Here is a 17518-nt window from a genome sequence, read left to right on the forward strand (position 1 = left end):
CATTATATGCACCAGAAGTAAATTCTCAATTTTTTTCATTTTATTGTCTTTTCTCTTATATTTGAAATAAATTTAAAAATGACAAGTTGTATTATCAAAGTCATAAACTAAGTAGATAAAAATTAGTATGTGTTCACTTTCCATATTGCACTGGCCATTGGCCATTATAACCATTATGCAAAAGTTAAAAACTCAGAAATAATAATTTCAACAGTGTAATCACCTTATTATATAATTATTATTTGCTAGTAACACTTTAACAAACACGATTATTTTGGAGATTGTTAATATTCTAATGAGATCTTGGGTCAAAGAACTATTTGTAATAGATTTTCATTTGCACCTCACATTTCCAATTACAGATATTTACAGAAAGGTGTTATTTAATTCTTGATTTATGGTTTTTTGCCTGGAAGCTAATGTTTTATATAGTAGCTGATATAAATTAGCTACAACAAGCTATTAGCAACTTCCTTCATTTTCCAAATTGTTTTACAGTGTGTAGTTTCATACAAGCAAATCTAATGTCACTGAATGAAAATGGTACTCCATATGTGCTATAAACACTAAAAAATGTTTATTTTCAGCACACTAGCTTGTCCTGTGGAATAAGCAAATTAATATTTAAAATAGTTGCAAACAAAACATTCCTGGGAATAAGTTTAGCTACACTATAATTAAGTTCTGGTTTAGTTATGTAAAACCAGATTTTTGGTGTTCTGTGTTTATCTATTGCTTCTGGCAGTTTATTGGCTTTTCTTGGGTGCCTGGGTCCTAGTACTACTCTATGCAGGTTTTCCAAGGCTGGGGTATCTTTGGAGCACTGGTGAGCTTGAAGTCAAAGCTAATAAATGCAAACTATACTAAATACTTACCCTAGAGTCTAATCACTGATTATTTATGAGCATTTTCAAACAGCATGAAAATATGTATTTTTACAAGAGAAATATTAAAAAGTTAAGAAAAAAAGCACTTAAGTGGGGGAGGGGCAGAGAGAGAGAGGTAGAGAGAGAGAATCCCAAGCAGGCTCCATGCTGTCAGTGCAGAGCCCATTGTGGACTCGAACCCATGGACTGTGACATCATGACCTGAGCCAAAATCAAGAGTTGAATGCTCAACAGACTAAGCCACCCAGGGACCCTGATATTATTTTTAAACAAACATATATTTCTAGTTTCCATACATTGTATATTTTCTTGTCAAAATAGAAATGAAAAAATTGGAATCTAAAAAGAATCAATGCTCAGTAATTTCCAAATATATTGCTAAGTATATATTAAAACATATTAAACTAAAAACACTAATAAAAGTTAAGTTTTATGGAACGTTACTATTTTCAATGGATAATATCATACCTCACAAGTAATAAAAAAATAAAGGAAATTGACTTAATATTTAAGCAAAAGAACTAAGTTTTATGTGTTTCTCCATGAGTTTTTAATTTTTTTTTTTCAACGTTTTTTATTTATTTTTGGGACAGAGAGAGACAGAGCATGAACGGGGGAGGGGCAGAGAGAGAGGGAGACACAGAATCGGAAACAGGCTCCAGGCTCCGAGCCATCAGCCCAGAGCCTGATGCGGGGCTCGAACTCACGGACCGCGAGATCGTGACCTGGCTGAAGTCGGACGCTTAACCGACTGCGCCACCCAGGCGACCCTCTCCATGAGTTTTTAAACTAAAAAGACATTTTTAGCTTTAGCACATTGTAATAGCAAAGAGTTTTTATAAACTCTTGAGCAACGAAATAGCAGTTATGCAGTTTTTAATTGCCACTGCCTCAAATTCTTTTGAAAAGGTACATGAGTTGTTTGTTCCATACTTAATACAACAAATATTCAATGTTTCTTCCTTCAAGAAATACAAAAAGGAATCCATAATTAAATACTTAATTATGTATTTAATATTAAAATTATGTATTTAAGTGCTAATTTAAATTTTACAAAACTCGACAAACCTGGTAATTTTGACCCACATTTAGATTATTCATGCACTCTTGATTAAGCAAGATGGGTTCAATTATTTTCTAACTGTGAAATGGGCCTAAAATTATGTCATCTATCTCCAAAAAGGTTTGATATCATAGCTTTTTTATTTTTCTTGAATTAGAGTTTCAGGCTGGGAGAATTTTTTCCATATGGCTAAAACGAGTTTCAAGTTCCACATAGCTGAGGATTTGTTGTCCTGGGCTCTTGTCATAGAACAGGAACACATAGAGACCTCTTCTCATTGATGTGAAAGCTTCTAAATATTTGTACATGTGACAAACTATTAATCAGTACAAATTTTTAGTATCTCAAATTCATAAGCACTATTGAGAAAAATTCTGATTTCTGATTAGAGCTCTCAGATATCTTCAGAAAATCTCCAATAGATAGGTGTAATTGTCCCCTTTTGAGGAGAAAACACAAACTCTCGTTAATTAAAATTTTGTCTAACGTCACTGCTTTTAGTTTTTTTTTTAATGTTTATTTATTATTTTGAGAGAGAGACAGAGCATGAGCAGGGGAGGGGCAGAGAGAGAGGGAGACAAAGAATCCTAAGCAGGCTCCAGGCTCTGAACTGTCAGCACAGAGCCTGATGTGGGGCTTGAACCCACAGACGGTGAGACCAAGACCTGAGCCAAAGTTGGATGGACACTTAACCAACTGAGCCACCCAGGCGACCCTAAGATCACTGCTTTTAAACAACAGACGCAGGATTCATTCACCCAACTATCAGGTACTTGGGGACTCAAAGTGATGTAGGGACTGGGGATATGAATGTAGAAAAGACAAAGTCCCATCCCCATGGAGCTTGCGTTCCAGTGAGGAAGAGTGGCAGGCAGCACATAAACAAGTAGGTAAGACTTGATAAGACTTATCATTCAGAGATGGCTAAATGCCATGAAGAAAATAAAGTAAGGTAGTGCGTTAGCTGCTGTCCACAGAGCTGTGGATGCATGTTGGGAGGTCAGCGGGGTTTTCTCTACAACTGAAATGATGAGAAAGATGCAGCCATGGAAAGACCTGGAAGAAGAACCATCCAGGCAGAGGAAAGAGGGAGAGCAAAGCCCTGAGAAGGGAGCAAGTTTCACTGGTGTCAAGACACAAAGGGCCAGTGCTACTGGAGCAAATGAAATGGTGAGAAGGATGGAGATGAGTGGGCCTAGGTAGGCAAGGCCCAGGCCGTGTGCACCTTCACAGGGCATGGTTTGAATCTTACTCTCTCACTGTGAATGGAAACCACTGAAACCAATCAGACAGGGAAGAGTCGCCAACTGATTAATGTTCCTGGGCGGAACGTGGATTGTTCAGCCCAGGATACAGCAGCTGTCATGGGCAGCTGCTGGCTACGGCAGGCCAGTCGGGAGGTGAGGGTGGCTCGGACTGCATCAGAGACGGTGGAGTGTTGTGATGAGTGTTCAGATGTTGAGTATTTGACAGTAGAATAGATGGGACTGGATGGTGGATTGAATATGAAGGAGAGAGCAAGACACAGAGCTTATGATTCCAGGTTCTGGAGCCGGACTCCCTGGGCTCATATTCTGGCTCAGCCTCCCATGAGATTTGTAACCATGGACAAATAGCCTCGGACAAGTTGACGAAGGTTGCTAATTGTGCCTGTGGTATAGGATTAATATCCAAATTATGTGTGTGTGTGTGTGTGTGTACACTTAGAAGTGAGTTCAATAGAACTGTATATTGTGTACATGTCAGTTAAATAAAATAAATTTGAGAACAACTGATGAATGCTGGGTGTTTGGCTCACATCTCTGCAGGTACCATTGATAAGATAAGGATGATGGAAGAAAGATGAGGTTGGACAAGCAGGAGGCAGAGGGACTTTAGGAATTCCGTTTAGGACACATTCAGTATGAGATGCAGTGTTCAGGAACAAGATCAGAACCAAAGTTAGATTTATCAATGCATACGCTATTTAAAGTCTTGGTACCAGATGAGATCACCTAGAAAGACAAAGTAAATAGGAAGAGGGTGGAGGACTAAACCTTCCACCAGCATCCAGGGGTCAGGAGAGGAGGAGGAGCCAGGAAATGATTCAAATACATGCACATCTGGTTTTTACAGGGTGCTGCCTATATTATTGGAGCCTTGCCAGAGCCCATGCTTCAGAAGACTCTATAGACATGAAAGCCTCTTTATACATTTCTGGTGGCAAGGGGCTGAGGCTTCCGGCTTGGACCCTGACGACAGGAATTTTCCATACGTACTTGAGAACAGCACAAAGAAACCGTGGTATAAATATGCTGTTCCATGTTTACTTGTAGATGGTTTTTTTAGCACAGTCATGCTTCAATGTGGCCCCTAATGAGAGCTCAGTTGCTTTACACGAGCTCAGTTTTCTTCGCACAAAAGTGTGGGCATCTCCAATTTATAAAGATACAATTTACAAAGATTTTTGTTTTGATACAAAAGTTTAGAGCTGGAAAAGAATCATTCCATAGACACTGTATTATTTATGACACTTTGATTTCCAGTCAGCTCACCAAAGCCTGTGTAACCCACAAAGAAATGAAATCCAAGTGCAAACAATCCATAGACCCTAAAACAACACATGGCACAGGGTTTATGGAAATACTCATAAGATACCAGGAACACATTGTATTCTCTTATTGAAGCTAGCAGAGCAAGGATAAGAGCTTCCTTTTGGGTAGGGATAGCTGGGGTCAGAGAAAGGTACTCCTGTGGCCAAGGTCATTAACGTATAAGCTAGCCAGCGATTGTATAAACTTAGGCATATGAATTGAGGAAAAGAATTCATGGGAAAGATGGGAAACTTGAAATCTAGTCTTGGCTTTGACGTTCACCTCTGTTATGAACCCAAAGAAGTCAATAACTGTTCTGCAGCTCAGTTTATGTTCATTTTATATTGGTTATAATTGTCCCTCACAGTGTTTTTGTAAGAATAGATTGATGATATATATATGTGTGTGTGTGTGTGTGTGTGTGTGTATAAAATATGTTGAGATATAGCTGTAAAATATGTATTCACTGTGGCAGTATGGATGGTGGAAAGATCCAGGTAACTAATAACTGCTGTTCATCATTATTGGTCTTTTTAAATAATTTTTTAAAAAATCACTTATTTTGAAATAGACAGTGTAAGTGGGGGAGGGGTAGAGAGAGGGAGAGAGAGAATCCCAAGGAGGCTCCACATTGTCTGCACAGAGCCTGATGTGTGGCTCGAACCCATGAAACCATGAGATCATGGCTTGAGCCGAAACCAAGAGTTGGACGCTTAACTGACTGACTGAGCCACCCATCATCCCATCATTATTGCTCTTCAATTTTAGTTTTTAAAAATGATTCTTAGGAGACTATGAATGGCTGGATTTTAATCATGTGGAGCAATAATAACAAAACTGAAATTTGAAAGAAAACTGATTCAAACAATTCAGAATAATTTCTATTCATAATAACATTGTGATTAGGCCACGTCTTGAGCTCCTCCAATTTTTCCTAACAGATACTTTAGTGAGTTGTCAAAAATGATCTAATTCCAGCTTTCTTAAAAGCCTGAGCATTTGCAGAGAAGAGTTCAGTTGCTTTACCAAATTTTATCTTATGTAAATATAATCAGTAACATCCTTATAATTTACCTCCAAAAGGTGATCTAGAATTTCAATACAAATCATTATTCACTGATTTAGTGCTGCTTCATGTACTAAGCCAGGAAGAATGCCTGTTTAAGTTTTCATAATTTTATCAATGACTTCCCAATAGCGTGTCACTATTGAGTGAATGTGCTATGTTTCTCACTTGTTCATGTCCAGCTCTTTTACTTACATTATGTTTTGAAAACCATTTTGAACACCAGCAGATTGCCAATATCCTGGACTTGGTGAGGATTTTCTCAGTTTATATTTTATTCTACAAAGAGAAAGGGTTCTATGCAACAGAACAGTTTTTGTGTCTTGGTGTATTGTCTAATGTGTCTTATTTATTTCAATCAATATTATATAATTACTCTTATATTAATCAATTAATTTTACAAGTAAGAAAAAAATCACTTTGGTAACTATCCATGTATACAATCACTCCCTAAAGTGAAGGTATCTGATTATTATATTTAATGGAAAATGGAGGCCCAGAACTGAAAGAAAATCTGACCTAGTGATATATCAGTAAGTGGCAACTATTACTTCCTTCACTCTTCTTTACCACAAGCTTGTAAATCTCCCCCATCAGAAAACACTTCTGAATTCCTAAACCATCCACAGACACAAAATGACACTATACACGAAAATATCTAAGAATGGGAGCAAATATGTCTTCCCTATATGCATTATCAAGTGTCCCTTTGTCTCCAGGTTTTTAAAAAAAATATTGTAATGATTACTTATTTTTGAGAGAGAAAGAGACCAAGCGTGAGCGGAGGAGGGGCAGAGAGAGAGGGAGACACAGAATCCTAAGCAGGCTCCAGGCTCTGAGCTGTCAGCACAGGGCTGGAACTCACAAACTGTGAGCTCATGACCTGAGCCAAAGTCGGACCCTAAGCCACCCAGGCACCCCATCCAGGTTTTTAAACTAGACATATGAGTCCAAGAATATTCTTTATAATTTTTCCACTGAAAGAATACATTGTCTTGTAAGTATATTTATTATGGAGGGTTTTTTTTTTCCTAAACTGTTTTTGAAGGATTATTTAATGATTTTTTTATATAGATCTTTAATATAGAATGATATAGTTCCGGGAATTTCGCTACTTCTGGAAAAGAGTAGATGCTTTAAAACAGTAATAGAATTTACTGAATATATGAAATAGGTGTATATGATTTATTGTGATGGGCATTATTTTTATCTTTGTTGTGATTATAAATACAATAGAAATGTGTTGTAAGTAACTGAAAAAAGAAAACATAAATATTGATAATCATTGTTAATACTTTGGCTTATATTCATAGAGAGATTTTTTTTAATTTAAAAAGCCTGCATTTTTAATTGCAAATATTTCGAATGTACAGAAAACTATGGAAAATGTTATGACAGACATCTGCGTACTCACTACCTCAATAGCTATAAAATCATTCATTCAACAGATAATAATTGAAAACTGCTAAATTAGACACTGTTCCAAGCAAGTGCCTGCAGATTCAGCAGGGAGCAAAACAGATACTGGGAGGGGACACAGTGAGTTAAATGCATGTATAAAAGATAATAGTGACAGGGTTCCTGGGTGGCTCAGTTGGTTGGGCTTCCAACTTAGGCTCAGGTCATGAACTAGTGTTTCATGGGTTCAAGCCCCACATCAGGCTCTTTGCTGGCAACTCAGAACCTGGAGACTGCTTCGAATTCTGTGTCTCTGGAGGGTATCTGTTCTTTCCCCGATTTGCACTCTGTCACTCTCTCTCAAAAATAAAGATTAAAAAAATTAAAAAAAATAATAGTGATAATTGCTATATGAAAAAAAAAAGCAAGAAAGATGGTTAAGGAATGTTGGGGAGCGGGGCATGAAATTTTAAAAAGAGTGCTTGGGAGGCTTCACTGAGCAGGTGACTTTGTGGAAAAGATCTGGGGAACTGAGGGAGTAAATCATGCAGATACCTGGAGAAAAATTGTCCCAGGCAGAGGGCAGAGCAAGTGCAAATGCCCCGAGGTGGACATGTGCCTGATGTATGGAGCCTCTCTATTACCTCTTTTATCTATCTCATTAATTTTTCCTCTTAATCCAATGTGTTTTTTTCTTCTACTGACTTTTGGTTTACTCCATTGCTGGGTTTTAATCTTTCTTTCTAATTTATACATTTCACATTGTAAATTTCCCTCTCAGTACATTTTTAGCTGAATATCATAATTTTTAAAATATGTAATATTCATTGTGGCTCATTTGTAAATATTTTGTAAATTCTGTGATTTTTTTTCTATTCAATAATTAGTTAGAAGTGGTTATTTTAAATTTCTAAGTGGGGGGGGTGGAAAGATTACTCTCTCTTTTGTTACTGATTTCTAAATTTGAGGCATTGTATTCAGGAAATGCTGCTTGCTTGCGTAAAATGATCTTAAATATTTTTGAGACTTGCTTTATAGTTTAAGTCACTAATTTTTGTAAAAAAAATCCACATGAGAAAGAAAAGAAGGTATTTTCTGTAATTGTTGGAAACAAGGTTTATATATATAGTCATTAGCTCAAGCTTAGCTGTGTTCTCAAAGTCATCTATCCTCTTACTAGCTTTTTGACTGCTGGGTCAATGAGTGTAATAAGCATGTCAAAATCTTCTGCTGTGATTATGGATTTGTGAATTTCTCCTTGTAATACTGTCAGTTTTTGCTTTTTTACACCTCGAGGTCAGTCTGGTAAGTGAATGCAAATTAAGAATGATCATCTTCCTGGTAACTGTTACTTTTATTTCTGCTATGTAGTCTATTCCATCTAATATTAAAATATTAGTAATCTTTCGATAATCTTTTAATATAGAAACTGCTATTCCAGTTCTTAGTTGTTATTTTCCTGACATGTCTTTTTTTTTCATCCTCCTACTTGCAACATTTCTGCAAGTGCATATTCGTGGTGTGTCTTTTTTTTTTTTTTTTTTTTTTTGGTGTGTCTTTTTAGATAACAGAACTGGATTTCATTTTTTTTAATTGTGTCCGAAACTTTCTTCTAACTGTCAGTTTCAACTTTGGTTTCCTATTCATCATGATTTTTTTCCTGTTATTTCTTATTTACTCTTTTTCTGCTTTCTATTGGATGGATTTGAGTTTTTAAATTCATTTTCTCTCCATTGGTTTGGTGATTTGGCATTTCACTTTCTTTTTATGGTTTCAGTGATCAGCTTTAAATTTTTAGCATTCATGTTAGTGTTAAGATATAAATAAGTGTATATGTATTCAGTATCTCCATTACACCCCAGAATAATATAAGGAACTTACTTAAATCATCTTAGATCAGATCCTGTCTCTGAACCATGTTGTTATCCTCTCTATTTGAACTCTACTTTATTTTTAAACCCTGAACCAAAATTTTTATGGTAAATACTTCTTTAAATTTACCTATGGTTCCCAACATTGCTTAACATTATTTCCTCCATCTCATTCTTTCTTCTTAGGTCCACATTCTTTCCTTGAGGGTCTGTAAATAATGAATCCTTTCCATGTTTAGATTGGAAAATATCCTTTTTAGCCCTCACTCTTGAATGATGATTTAACAGGATCTAGAATTCTCTAAGTTTCTTTCATTTACTCGCAACACTTTGAGGATAGTATTTACTTGCATTTCAGTCTCTATTGTTGCTGATAAAATTTTTTCTGTGAGTCTAATTGTTGCTTTATAGCACACTGTCTTTTCTGGTTGTTTTTAAGGTTTTCTCTCTGTTCAACTCTGCAAAGCGCAACCTGACACAGCGCTAGAAATACAAAGGATTTCTTGGGGGAAATGGCCTGTGGAGTATCTTTCACAGAGGGGATCAGGAATAGGTGGCAGGTCTTCAGCCTGCAGTGGCAGGTCTGACTCTGAGGGTGGAGAGATGAGGAAAGGGGTCTGGTGTAGAAGTTTCAACCTGCAGGGCAGCTCTGAGAGCCTCAGTCAGGCTCACGGGGATCTCCGAAGCACAACTGCCTGTTAGAAACGTTTGGCTTTGGGCCAGAAGGGGCTCTAGTACCCGCACCATACCCAGCATTGACTGGGAGCAATCTGAAAAGAGTGGCCTCCATGTGAACACTGGTATAGACCTTGAATGTGTAGCATCTGGGGCCCGCAGTGGGCCTCTTCCAGCAGGTCCTCTCTTGATAGCTAAGGACCTCCACTCTCTCGTGTTTTGCAGACTCACTGAAATATCTAGATTTACCTTTATTTATCTTGCTTATTCTCTCATATTTCTTTTATGCTTCACACATTTCATCAAATCTGGCAAAATGTCAGCCACACTTTCTTTGAAAACTGCATCTAATACCTTTTCTCACTTTCTTGAACATCTGTTCTGTGTATGTGGTTGGCATTCTCCTTCCATGATCCATTTTTCTTAAACACTCTTTTGTGTTTACTGTATCTTTATTTCACTATACTTCATTGTGAAAGTTTTCCTTAGGGTCTCTCTTCCAGTTCTGTAATCTCTTGAGCTATGTCTGAGAGGCTTCGATCCATATTTGTTTTCATCTTCAATTAATCTTTTTTCTTAGTCTAATTTCTAGATGGTAGATTTGTTCTTTTAAGAAATTGCCCATTCCTATGTCAGTTTCCTATTGCTTCCTTATACCTTTGATCCTTTTATTTATTTCCAATGATGTTTAGCCTACCTGTTTTGTGGATTCCTTCATATTGTGTTATTAGCCTGTGTTCGAATTCTCCTGTCTACTGGCACTTGATGAATTTGCTTTTATTAATTGTATCTTTAAAATTGTCTAGCTTACTTTCATCAAGGATTTACATTTTTTCATGTCTTATATGTTTTGTGTTTTCTTCCAAATAGTATCCCAGGAATTTTGCCATTTTAGAACCAGTTCATACATCTATTTTTTACACTTTACATTCCAATACCATTTAAAAGCCAGACTCAGGTCTTTGTTCTCAATTTCTCATGTGAGTTGTTTTTTTTTCCTCTGTATAGCACAAAGAGACTGGCTTGCCATTTCCCTGTAATGATGAGCAAAGACCTGTATTTCTCCTTTCCTTGAGGACAACCCAGGATTATGTTAATGAAACTTCTTGGTTCCAGTTTTCTTCACTTCGGTCTTTGAATGAACACTAAAATCTCAGTCCTATACTTATGAGTTATTAACATCTTTCTTACTTTTGGCTCCCCCAAAAGCCAATCTTAAGACAAAAATTCAAGAGCATATAGACTTTGGGGCGGGGGGGGGACTACTCAGCAGCCTAGTAAGACAGAGGGGAAGTGAGTGGAAGAGAGGTGAAGGAAACCACTAGAAAGTGTGTATGTAAGCCAGCTATGTCAATGCACAATTAAAGTGGGGAATTCTGGGAAATGGTGCAAACACATGCCTCATAATTAACCTACCACAAAGGGTTGTGTAAACCATATCTGGGGAATCATTGGTTGAGGGTTACTAGGGCTGGGGAGGGAGGAAGTATTATTCTCTGGCATTTCCAACATGCCACATGCAGTCAGAGCAACTTTCCAGAGTTGTGGGGAAAGAAAGCTCCAAGTTACAGAGATGTGGATCCTGGCCATTGCAAATCAGCAGGAGCACCCTAAAAGGCCCAAAGGATGTGGTAGGAAACTCCCAGCATCTACTACAACACCCCATTGGTTGCACAGTCTCTCATGACCAGAACACCTGGATTTAAGTTCCCTGTTTGCTCTGGTTCTTAAGGACTTTCTTTTCTTTGTTTTATGTTTAATAAGGTATTTACAACTTTTGTTACATATCTTAAACGTTTATTTCTAAAGTGTGTTTATAGGTGGAAAGAGGTCTATCTAGATCAGTCCTCATGTTGTTGGAATGAATATTCCAAGATATTTAACATATACTTCAATTTTATAAAGTAAGATCATACTAAATATGCTATCATAACTTGCTTTTATACTTAAAATAACTTTGACACTTTTTCTGTAGCCAGACATGAACATAGGTCTAACTCATTCTTTTATATTTATTTTTCCAAACTCGTTTAGATAGATATCTGCTTACAGGATATCACTATTCAAAGAATGCAATAAACATTATTTCATCTATGTTCTTACATATTTATTGCTAGTGTGTTTCTGGAATAAAATCCTGTTACTAGAATTTATGGGTAAAAACTTTTAGCAGTTAAATTTTATTTTATTTTTTTAAATATAATTTATCGTCGTTAGCTAACATACAGTGTATACAGTGTGCTCTTGGCTTCGGGAGTAGATTCCCATGATTCATCGCTTACATACAACACCCAGTACTCATCCCAACAAGCCTTCCTCAATGCCCATCACACATTTTCCCCTCTCCCCCGCCAACCCCCCACATCAACACTCAGTATGTTCTCTGTATTTAAAAGTCTCTTATGGTTTACCTCCCACTCTATTTGAAACTGTTTTTTTCCCTTCCCTTCCCCCTGGTCTTCTGTTAAGTTTCTCATATTCTACGTATGAGTGAAAACATATGATCTCTTTCTCTGACTGATTTATTTCACTTAGCATAAAACCCTCCAGTTCATCCACGTTGCTGCAAATGGCAGAATTTCATTCTTTCTTATTGCCAAGTAGTATTGCATTGTATATATAAACCACATCTTCTTTATCCATTCATCAATTGATGGACATTTAGGATCTTTCCATAATTTGGCTATTGTGATAGCGCTTAGCCGTTAAATCTTAAAAGATAGTACCTAAGTTGGGTTTTTTTCACCATTTTTATTCTTACCCACAACAAATAAGGGTATTTTTTTCCCTTACCTTTACCAAAAATGTATAATATCAATTATTTGATCATTTGAAGACCTGATGAGTGAAAAGTGGTAGGTTACTTAATTTGTTCTATCTAATTATTAGTGAAGAAATAATTTTACATGCTCCTGGTCATTGGCATTTACTTGTAACACTTTTTCTCATATTCTTATTGGCCTGCACATTTTTTATATTTGACACCTGAGAGCTTTTTTACATTTATGAACACTAGCCCTTTGTCATGTATCTTGAATATATTTGAGATTTATATTTCCTTTTTCGAATTTGTTTATTGTGTTTTCTTACCCATGTAAAATTTTATGTGACCAATTTCATCCATTTTTGGCTTTGTGGTTTCCCATTTTCATATGCTTTAAAGGCCTTATGTAATTATTAATAATAAAAAGCATTTAAGCAGTTATTGAATGGTTACTATGAACTGGGTATACCATGGCATGAAGGAAAAAGGGACAAAGATGAATAAGAAGCCTTTTATTGCTTCAAAAAGTATCATATTAAATATAAAATATTTTGTTCTGTAGAAGGAATGAAGTAAATAGACCTTTTCCCCTCTACAAACAAACAAGGGAACAGATAACAATTCTCCAAACTTGTGTATCTTCTTTTTAAAGAAAAACTTAAACCAGTCAAAACATCAACACCTATAGTAAATAATAATATTTAGAACTGATCAGCAAGGAAACCAGGCCTAGAACTCAAGGTCTGTTTACATACTGATGCTGTGAAGCTCTCAAAACAGTGCCACTTCTTCATTAGCTCAGGCAAATTCTGCAGGACCTACAAAAAGAGAGGTATTTTCTTAATGCATTTTGTAAAAAATGTTTAACCAGGACTCATCTCAGTAGCATTTTTAGACACCTAAGTATAAAGACCAGATTTTGCTCAATGTTGATATAAAAGAATACTGTTTTAAGACATAATCCTTGCCCTTAAGAAAATATAGTTGGAGAGCCAAAATATGCACAAATGAGACAAAGAATAATTTGAAGGCAAATAGGGGAGGGCATTCCCTGTGCATATAAGTGCACATACTGACAGCTTAGAGAAAGAGTGCCCAGTCACCCTGTAGCAATCAACAAGTATTCCTACCAACTCAATATAGAGATTCCGTAAGTTGTAAGCTTGCAGATCATATTGGTATTTGCCTACATAAAGGACTTTGAGACAGTGAGAGAGATATAAACAGAAATAAATTTCTGTGTGTATAAAATTACATAAAAATATAAATATCTACCAAAAAATTAAATAAATAAGGACAACCCCAAAGTCTTGATTTTTCTATTAATATAGTGGAGCAGAACAGTGAGCAAGCCATGAAGGCAGGTGGTCTAGAAAATTCACTTATCTTTGTTTTCATACACATACTGAAAATTCACCCACAAATCACATACTAATGTTGCTGACGCTCATCACTCCTATAAATGCCCAGCCTGACCCTCTTTGGCTTGAGATGCCTATCAACAAAACAGGGTTCAGAGGGAAGGTCGAAAGAAGAAAAAACGTGGACCTCAGCTAGTCCACCAAACAGAGAATCTACCTGGGGAAGTCTCCACTCTTGTCCCCATTCTTTGGGAGCAGAAATGTTGGTGAATAACTTGAGGGTCTCTTGAGTTTATTCATCTATCAAACACTTACTGAGCAGACACCATGAGCCAAGTAGCATATGTTTACATGGATGGAATCAAGGGTCACTTTTTAACCAGTTAGAGAAGGAACATCCCAGGCAAGAGTATGACCAGTCGGAATGGTAAATTGAACGTGTAGAAGTAGGGAAAACACTGCAGACAATCTGATGGCTAGGAGGAGGTTTCAGATGGGAAGTGGGAAAACCGAAAGTATAACAGGATTGAAACTGAGGCGTGGGAGCACCATCCTGAGTATGAAGAAGTACATTTGTCTTTATTCCTCTATCCTAGAATTTCAGCAAAAGAGAATTTGGAGCTGATCATCCACTGGGCCCTTGAGTTGAGAAAGGCAAAGAAAATTGAAGCCAAGATTCCCACATAAAAGAAATCCTTCAGCAGAGGGGATTTCAAACAGCTTAGCTAAATAATGTCCATTTGGGGCTGCTAGAGAGAGAGGGAAAGTTGCATTCAGGGGGTGAGGCAAGCAGGAAGAAGGCAGTTGTCTGGATGCTTTCTTTGCAATCTAGATAATACTAGAGTTCAGCCAGTGAATAAACAAAATTATAAGTTTGCTAATACTTCCAATCTCAGAAATGCCGAAAAGGAAAAATATTTTTTTTTTCTTTTCCAGGCAAGAGTCATGTCAGGGTAAATCTCAGACCAGGCTTGGTGTTTGCACATTTCCCTCAGTGTATTTCGGAGTCTGGGAAGTACAGAGGCCCCACAGGGTGGGTATGCATCATTTGCTTTTATTGCATTTAAGTTTTGGAGCATGCAATTGGTCTGTGCTGTTTTATCAGGCTACATGGCAGGCACATCTTTAACAGAGTCTGTGTTGGAATCACAATTTCGTAAAAAAAAAAAGTTAAGTTCAAGGCTGGAATCTGCACGTTAATATCCAGGTCCTGCAATGTTTTTAACATCACATACCTACTACAATGATGTGTAAATCTAGAGAAACCATAGGCTTTAAGACAATAAAGAGCAATATGCTAATAAAGCCGAAGTTTACTATAAGAAAGCTGACTTGCCCCGACACCAGGATAGAATCTGTTTACAAGGCACTAGCAGCATCTCTGACTTTTCCTTCCTCTTCCTCTATATTACAGGGAAATCTAATCTATATTAGAGAAACTCAAACTACTCTAGAAGAATGCAGTTGAAATAATTGCATTGTGTAATTGAAATAATTATACAACTCTTTTGGTTACACATTGTTGAAAACTAAATTGAAGACAACCTCTTTACCTTAACCTCTCCCACCCTCCCTCTTGCTTCAATTTGTAGAACAGATTTAGAATAAGTGTATCCCTTATTATGTAGCAGTAAAATCCTTTTCCTGTATATTTAATAATATGCTGTGGAACCATTCCTCAAGTCAGATTTAACTGTGCAAGTGATTAGATTTGGGATGAGAAGTGAGACAGCTGGCCTGATTTGTCTAGGGGAATCACTCAAAACTGAAGTGTAATGTTCGTGACTAATTCTCCTCTTGGGTATCTGCATCACACCCAGTCCTTGTTTACTAGCATACAATGTGACCACCTGAGAACAAAGACTTTTGTTAAATTATCTCCTGCTTCCCTAAGTTCCTCATAGTGCTGACCAAAACATTCTATGCAATTCATGTAAAAAGTCTTCAGCTGAGAAAAGATTATTATTTCTTTCCCTCCTTTCTCCTGCTTCCTGGCCCCTTGTTTGTTTGTTTCCCTTCAATATCAAATTGTCTTCCACTATGTTTCTTTCGGTTTGAACATTCTCAATTTCTCCCTTTCCATTTATCAATCCTTCTGCCACTTTTTCTTATATCCTCAATTTAAACCCTATTCAGTGATAAGTATACTTCGCAGAATGAACAGATGGATTACAACACTTTTTTCCTTAAGATTTCCATGTATAGCAATTTTCACTTCTCAAATAAAATAATGGTGATGAAGGTAAAAGTGTCCAATCTTTTCCACGTGTCTATGCAGGTTTTAAAGCAGTTTTTCCACTACGTGTACCATGCAGCTTCAGAAGGCAGGCTCTTTACCACTTTTGATTTGTAATTTTTATTTTGTTAACCAGATTGTTTCTATTGTGAGAATGAAGATTATTATCTATCTTTAGTAGGCTTTCTTTTTTAGAGCAGTTTTTTTTTTAATTTTTAATTTTTTGGGTTTAGTTGACACACAATGTTACATTAGTCTCAGGTTTACAACATAGTGATTCAACATCTCTACATGTTATGCTATGCTCACCCCGAGTGTAGCTACCATCTGTCACCATACAATGTCACTGCAATACCATTGACTATATTCCCTGTGCTGTGCCTTTTATTTATTATTATGACTTTTTCATTCCATAACTAGAAGTCTGTATCTGACACTCCCTTTCACCCCTTGTACCCATCTCCCCGCCACCTTCCCTCAGGCAGTGATCGGTTTCTTTGTATTTATAGGTCTGATTCTGCTTTTTGTTTATTCATTTGTTTTGTTTTTAGATTCCACATATGAATGAAGTCATGAGTGTTTGTCTTTCTCAGTCTCACTTATTTCACATAGCATGATACCCACTAGGTCCATCCTTGTTGCCACAAATGGCAAGATCTCATTCTTTAATATGGCTGAATAATGTTCCAGTGTGTGTGTGTGTATGTGTGTGTGTGTGTGTGTGTGTGTATCATGTCTTCTTTATCCATTCATCTACCAATGGACACTTACGTTGCTTCTTTATCTTAGCTATTGTAAATAATGCTTCAATAAAAATAGGGGTGCATATTTCTTCTCAAATTAGTGTTTTTTTGTTTTCTTTGGGTAAATAGCAAGTAAGAGTATGGCGCAAGTGCCTTTATTGTCAGGGAGGCCAGAGTGGAATATACAAACAGAAGATATGAGGGGATTCCTTTTCTGTGTTTGAGTGTCACTAGGTCGCAGAGAGGGAAGTGCAAGAGGGAGCTTGTGGCAGGCAAGGACCAACCTTACTTATCACACTGGTGTACCTGATCACGTTGGAAGGGTGGGAATGCTGAAATATTTGGAAAATATGAAGTTTTGAGAATTTATAATATAAATATTTAGGCTATTCAAGGCATGGGGCTCAAATATAGAAAGCGATGTCTTATTTTACTGGAATTAAAATTATCTGATGTGGGCAAAATGTAAAGAGGATATAAAGGGAGAAGAGAAGCTAAACTCTGAAAAAAATGAATATTTATTTATTTAATATTTATCTTATCCCATTCAGTAGGCTATCTTTATTTTTATGTAGTCCCAATAGTTTATTTTATCCTTTGTTTCCCTTGCCTGAGGAGACGTATTTGGAAAAATGCTGCCACAACTGATGCCAGAGAAATTATTACCTGTATTCTCTTCTAAGATTTTTATCGGTTCAGATCCCATATTTAGGTCTTTAACCATTTTGAGTTTGTTTTTGTGTATTGTGTAAGAAAATGGTCCAGTTTCATTATTTTGCATGTAGCTGTCCAGTTTTCTCAACACCATTTGTTGAAGAGACTGTCTTTTTCCGATTGTATATTCTTGCCTTTTTTGTGGTAGATTAATTGATTACATAAGC

At 36.7% G+C, this 17518-nt stretch overlaps 1 protein-coding gene across 2 annotated transcripts in view; it reads left to right on the forward strand.

Moving 5' to 3' along the window:
• Window positions 1-17518, forward strand: part of PDE7B (phosphodiesterase 7B) — a 578460-nt gene that overhangs the window by 278964 nt on the left and 281978 nt on the right. The window contains exon 4 of one of the 2 annotated variants that reach the window (XM_049654412.1): window positions 14595-14691. The exons of the other annotated variant lie outside the window; for it this stretch is intronic. Within the exon in view, the coding sequence (XP_049510369.1) occupies window positions 14595-14691 (97 nt within the window). The remainder of the gene's footprint in view (window positions 1-14594; window positions 14692-17518) is intronic. 2 annotated transcript variants of the gene reach the window in all.

The sequence above is a fragment of the Panthera uncia genome (assembly GCF_023721935.1).
Source record: "Panthera uncia isolate 11264 chromosome B2 unlocalized genomic scaffold, Puncia_PCG_1.0 HiC_scaffold_24, whole genome shotgun sequence".
Classification (NCBI taxonomy): Eukaryota; Metazoa; Chordata; class Mammalia; order Carnivora; family Felidae; genus Panthera; species Panthera uncia.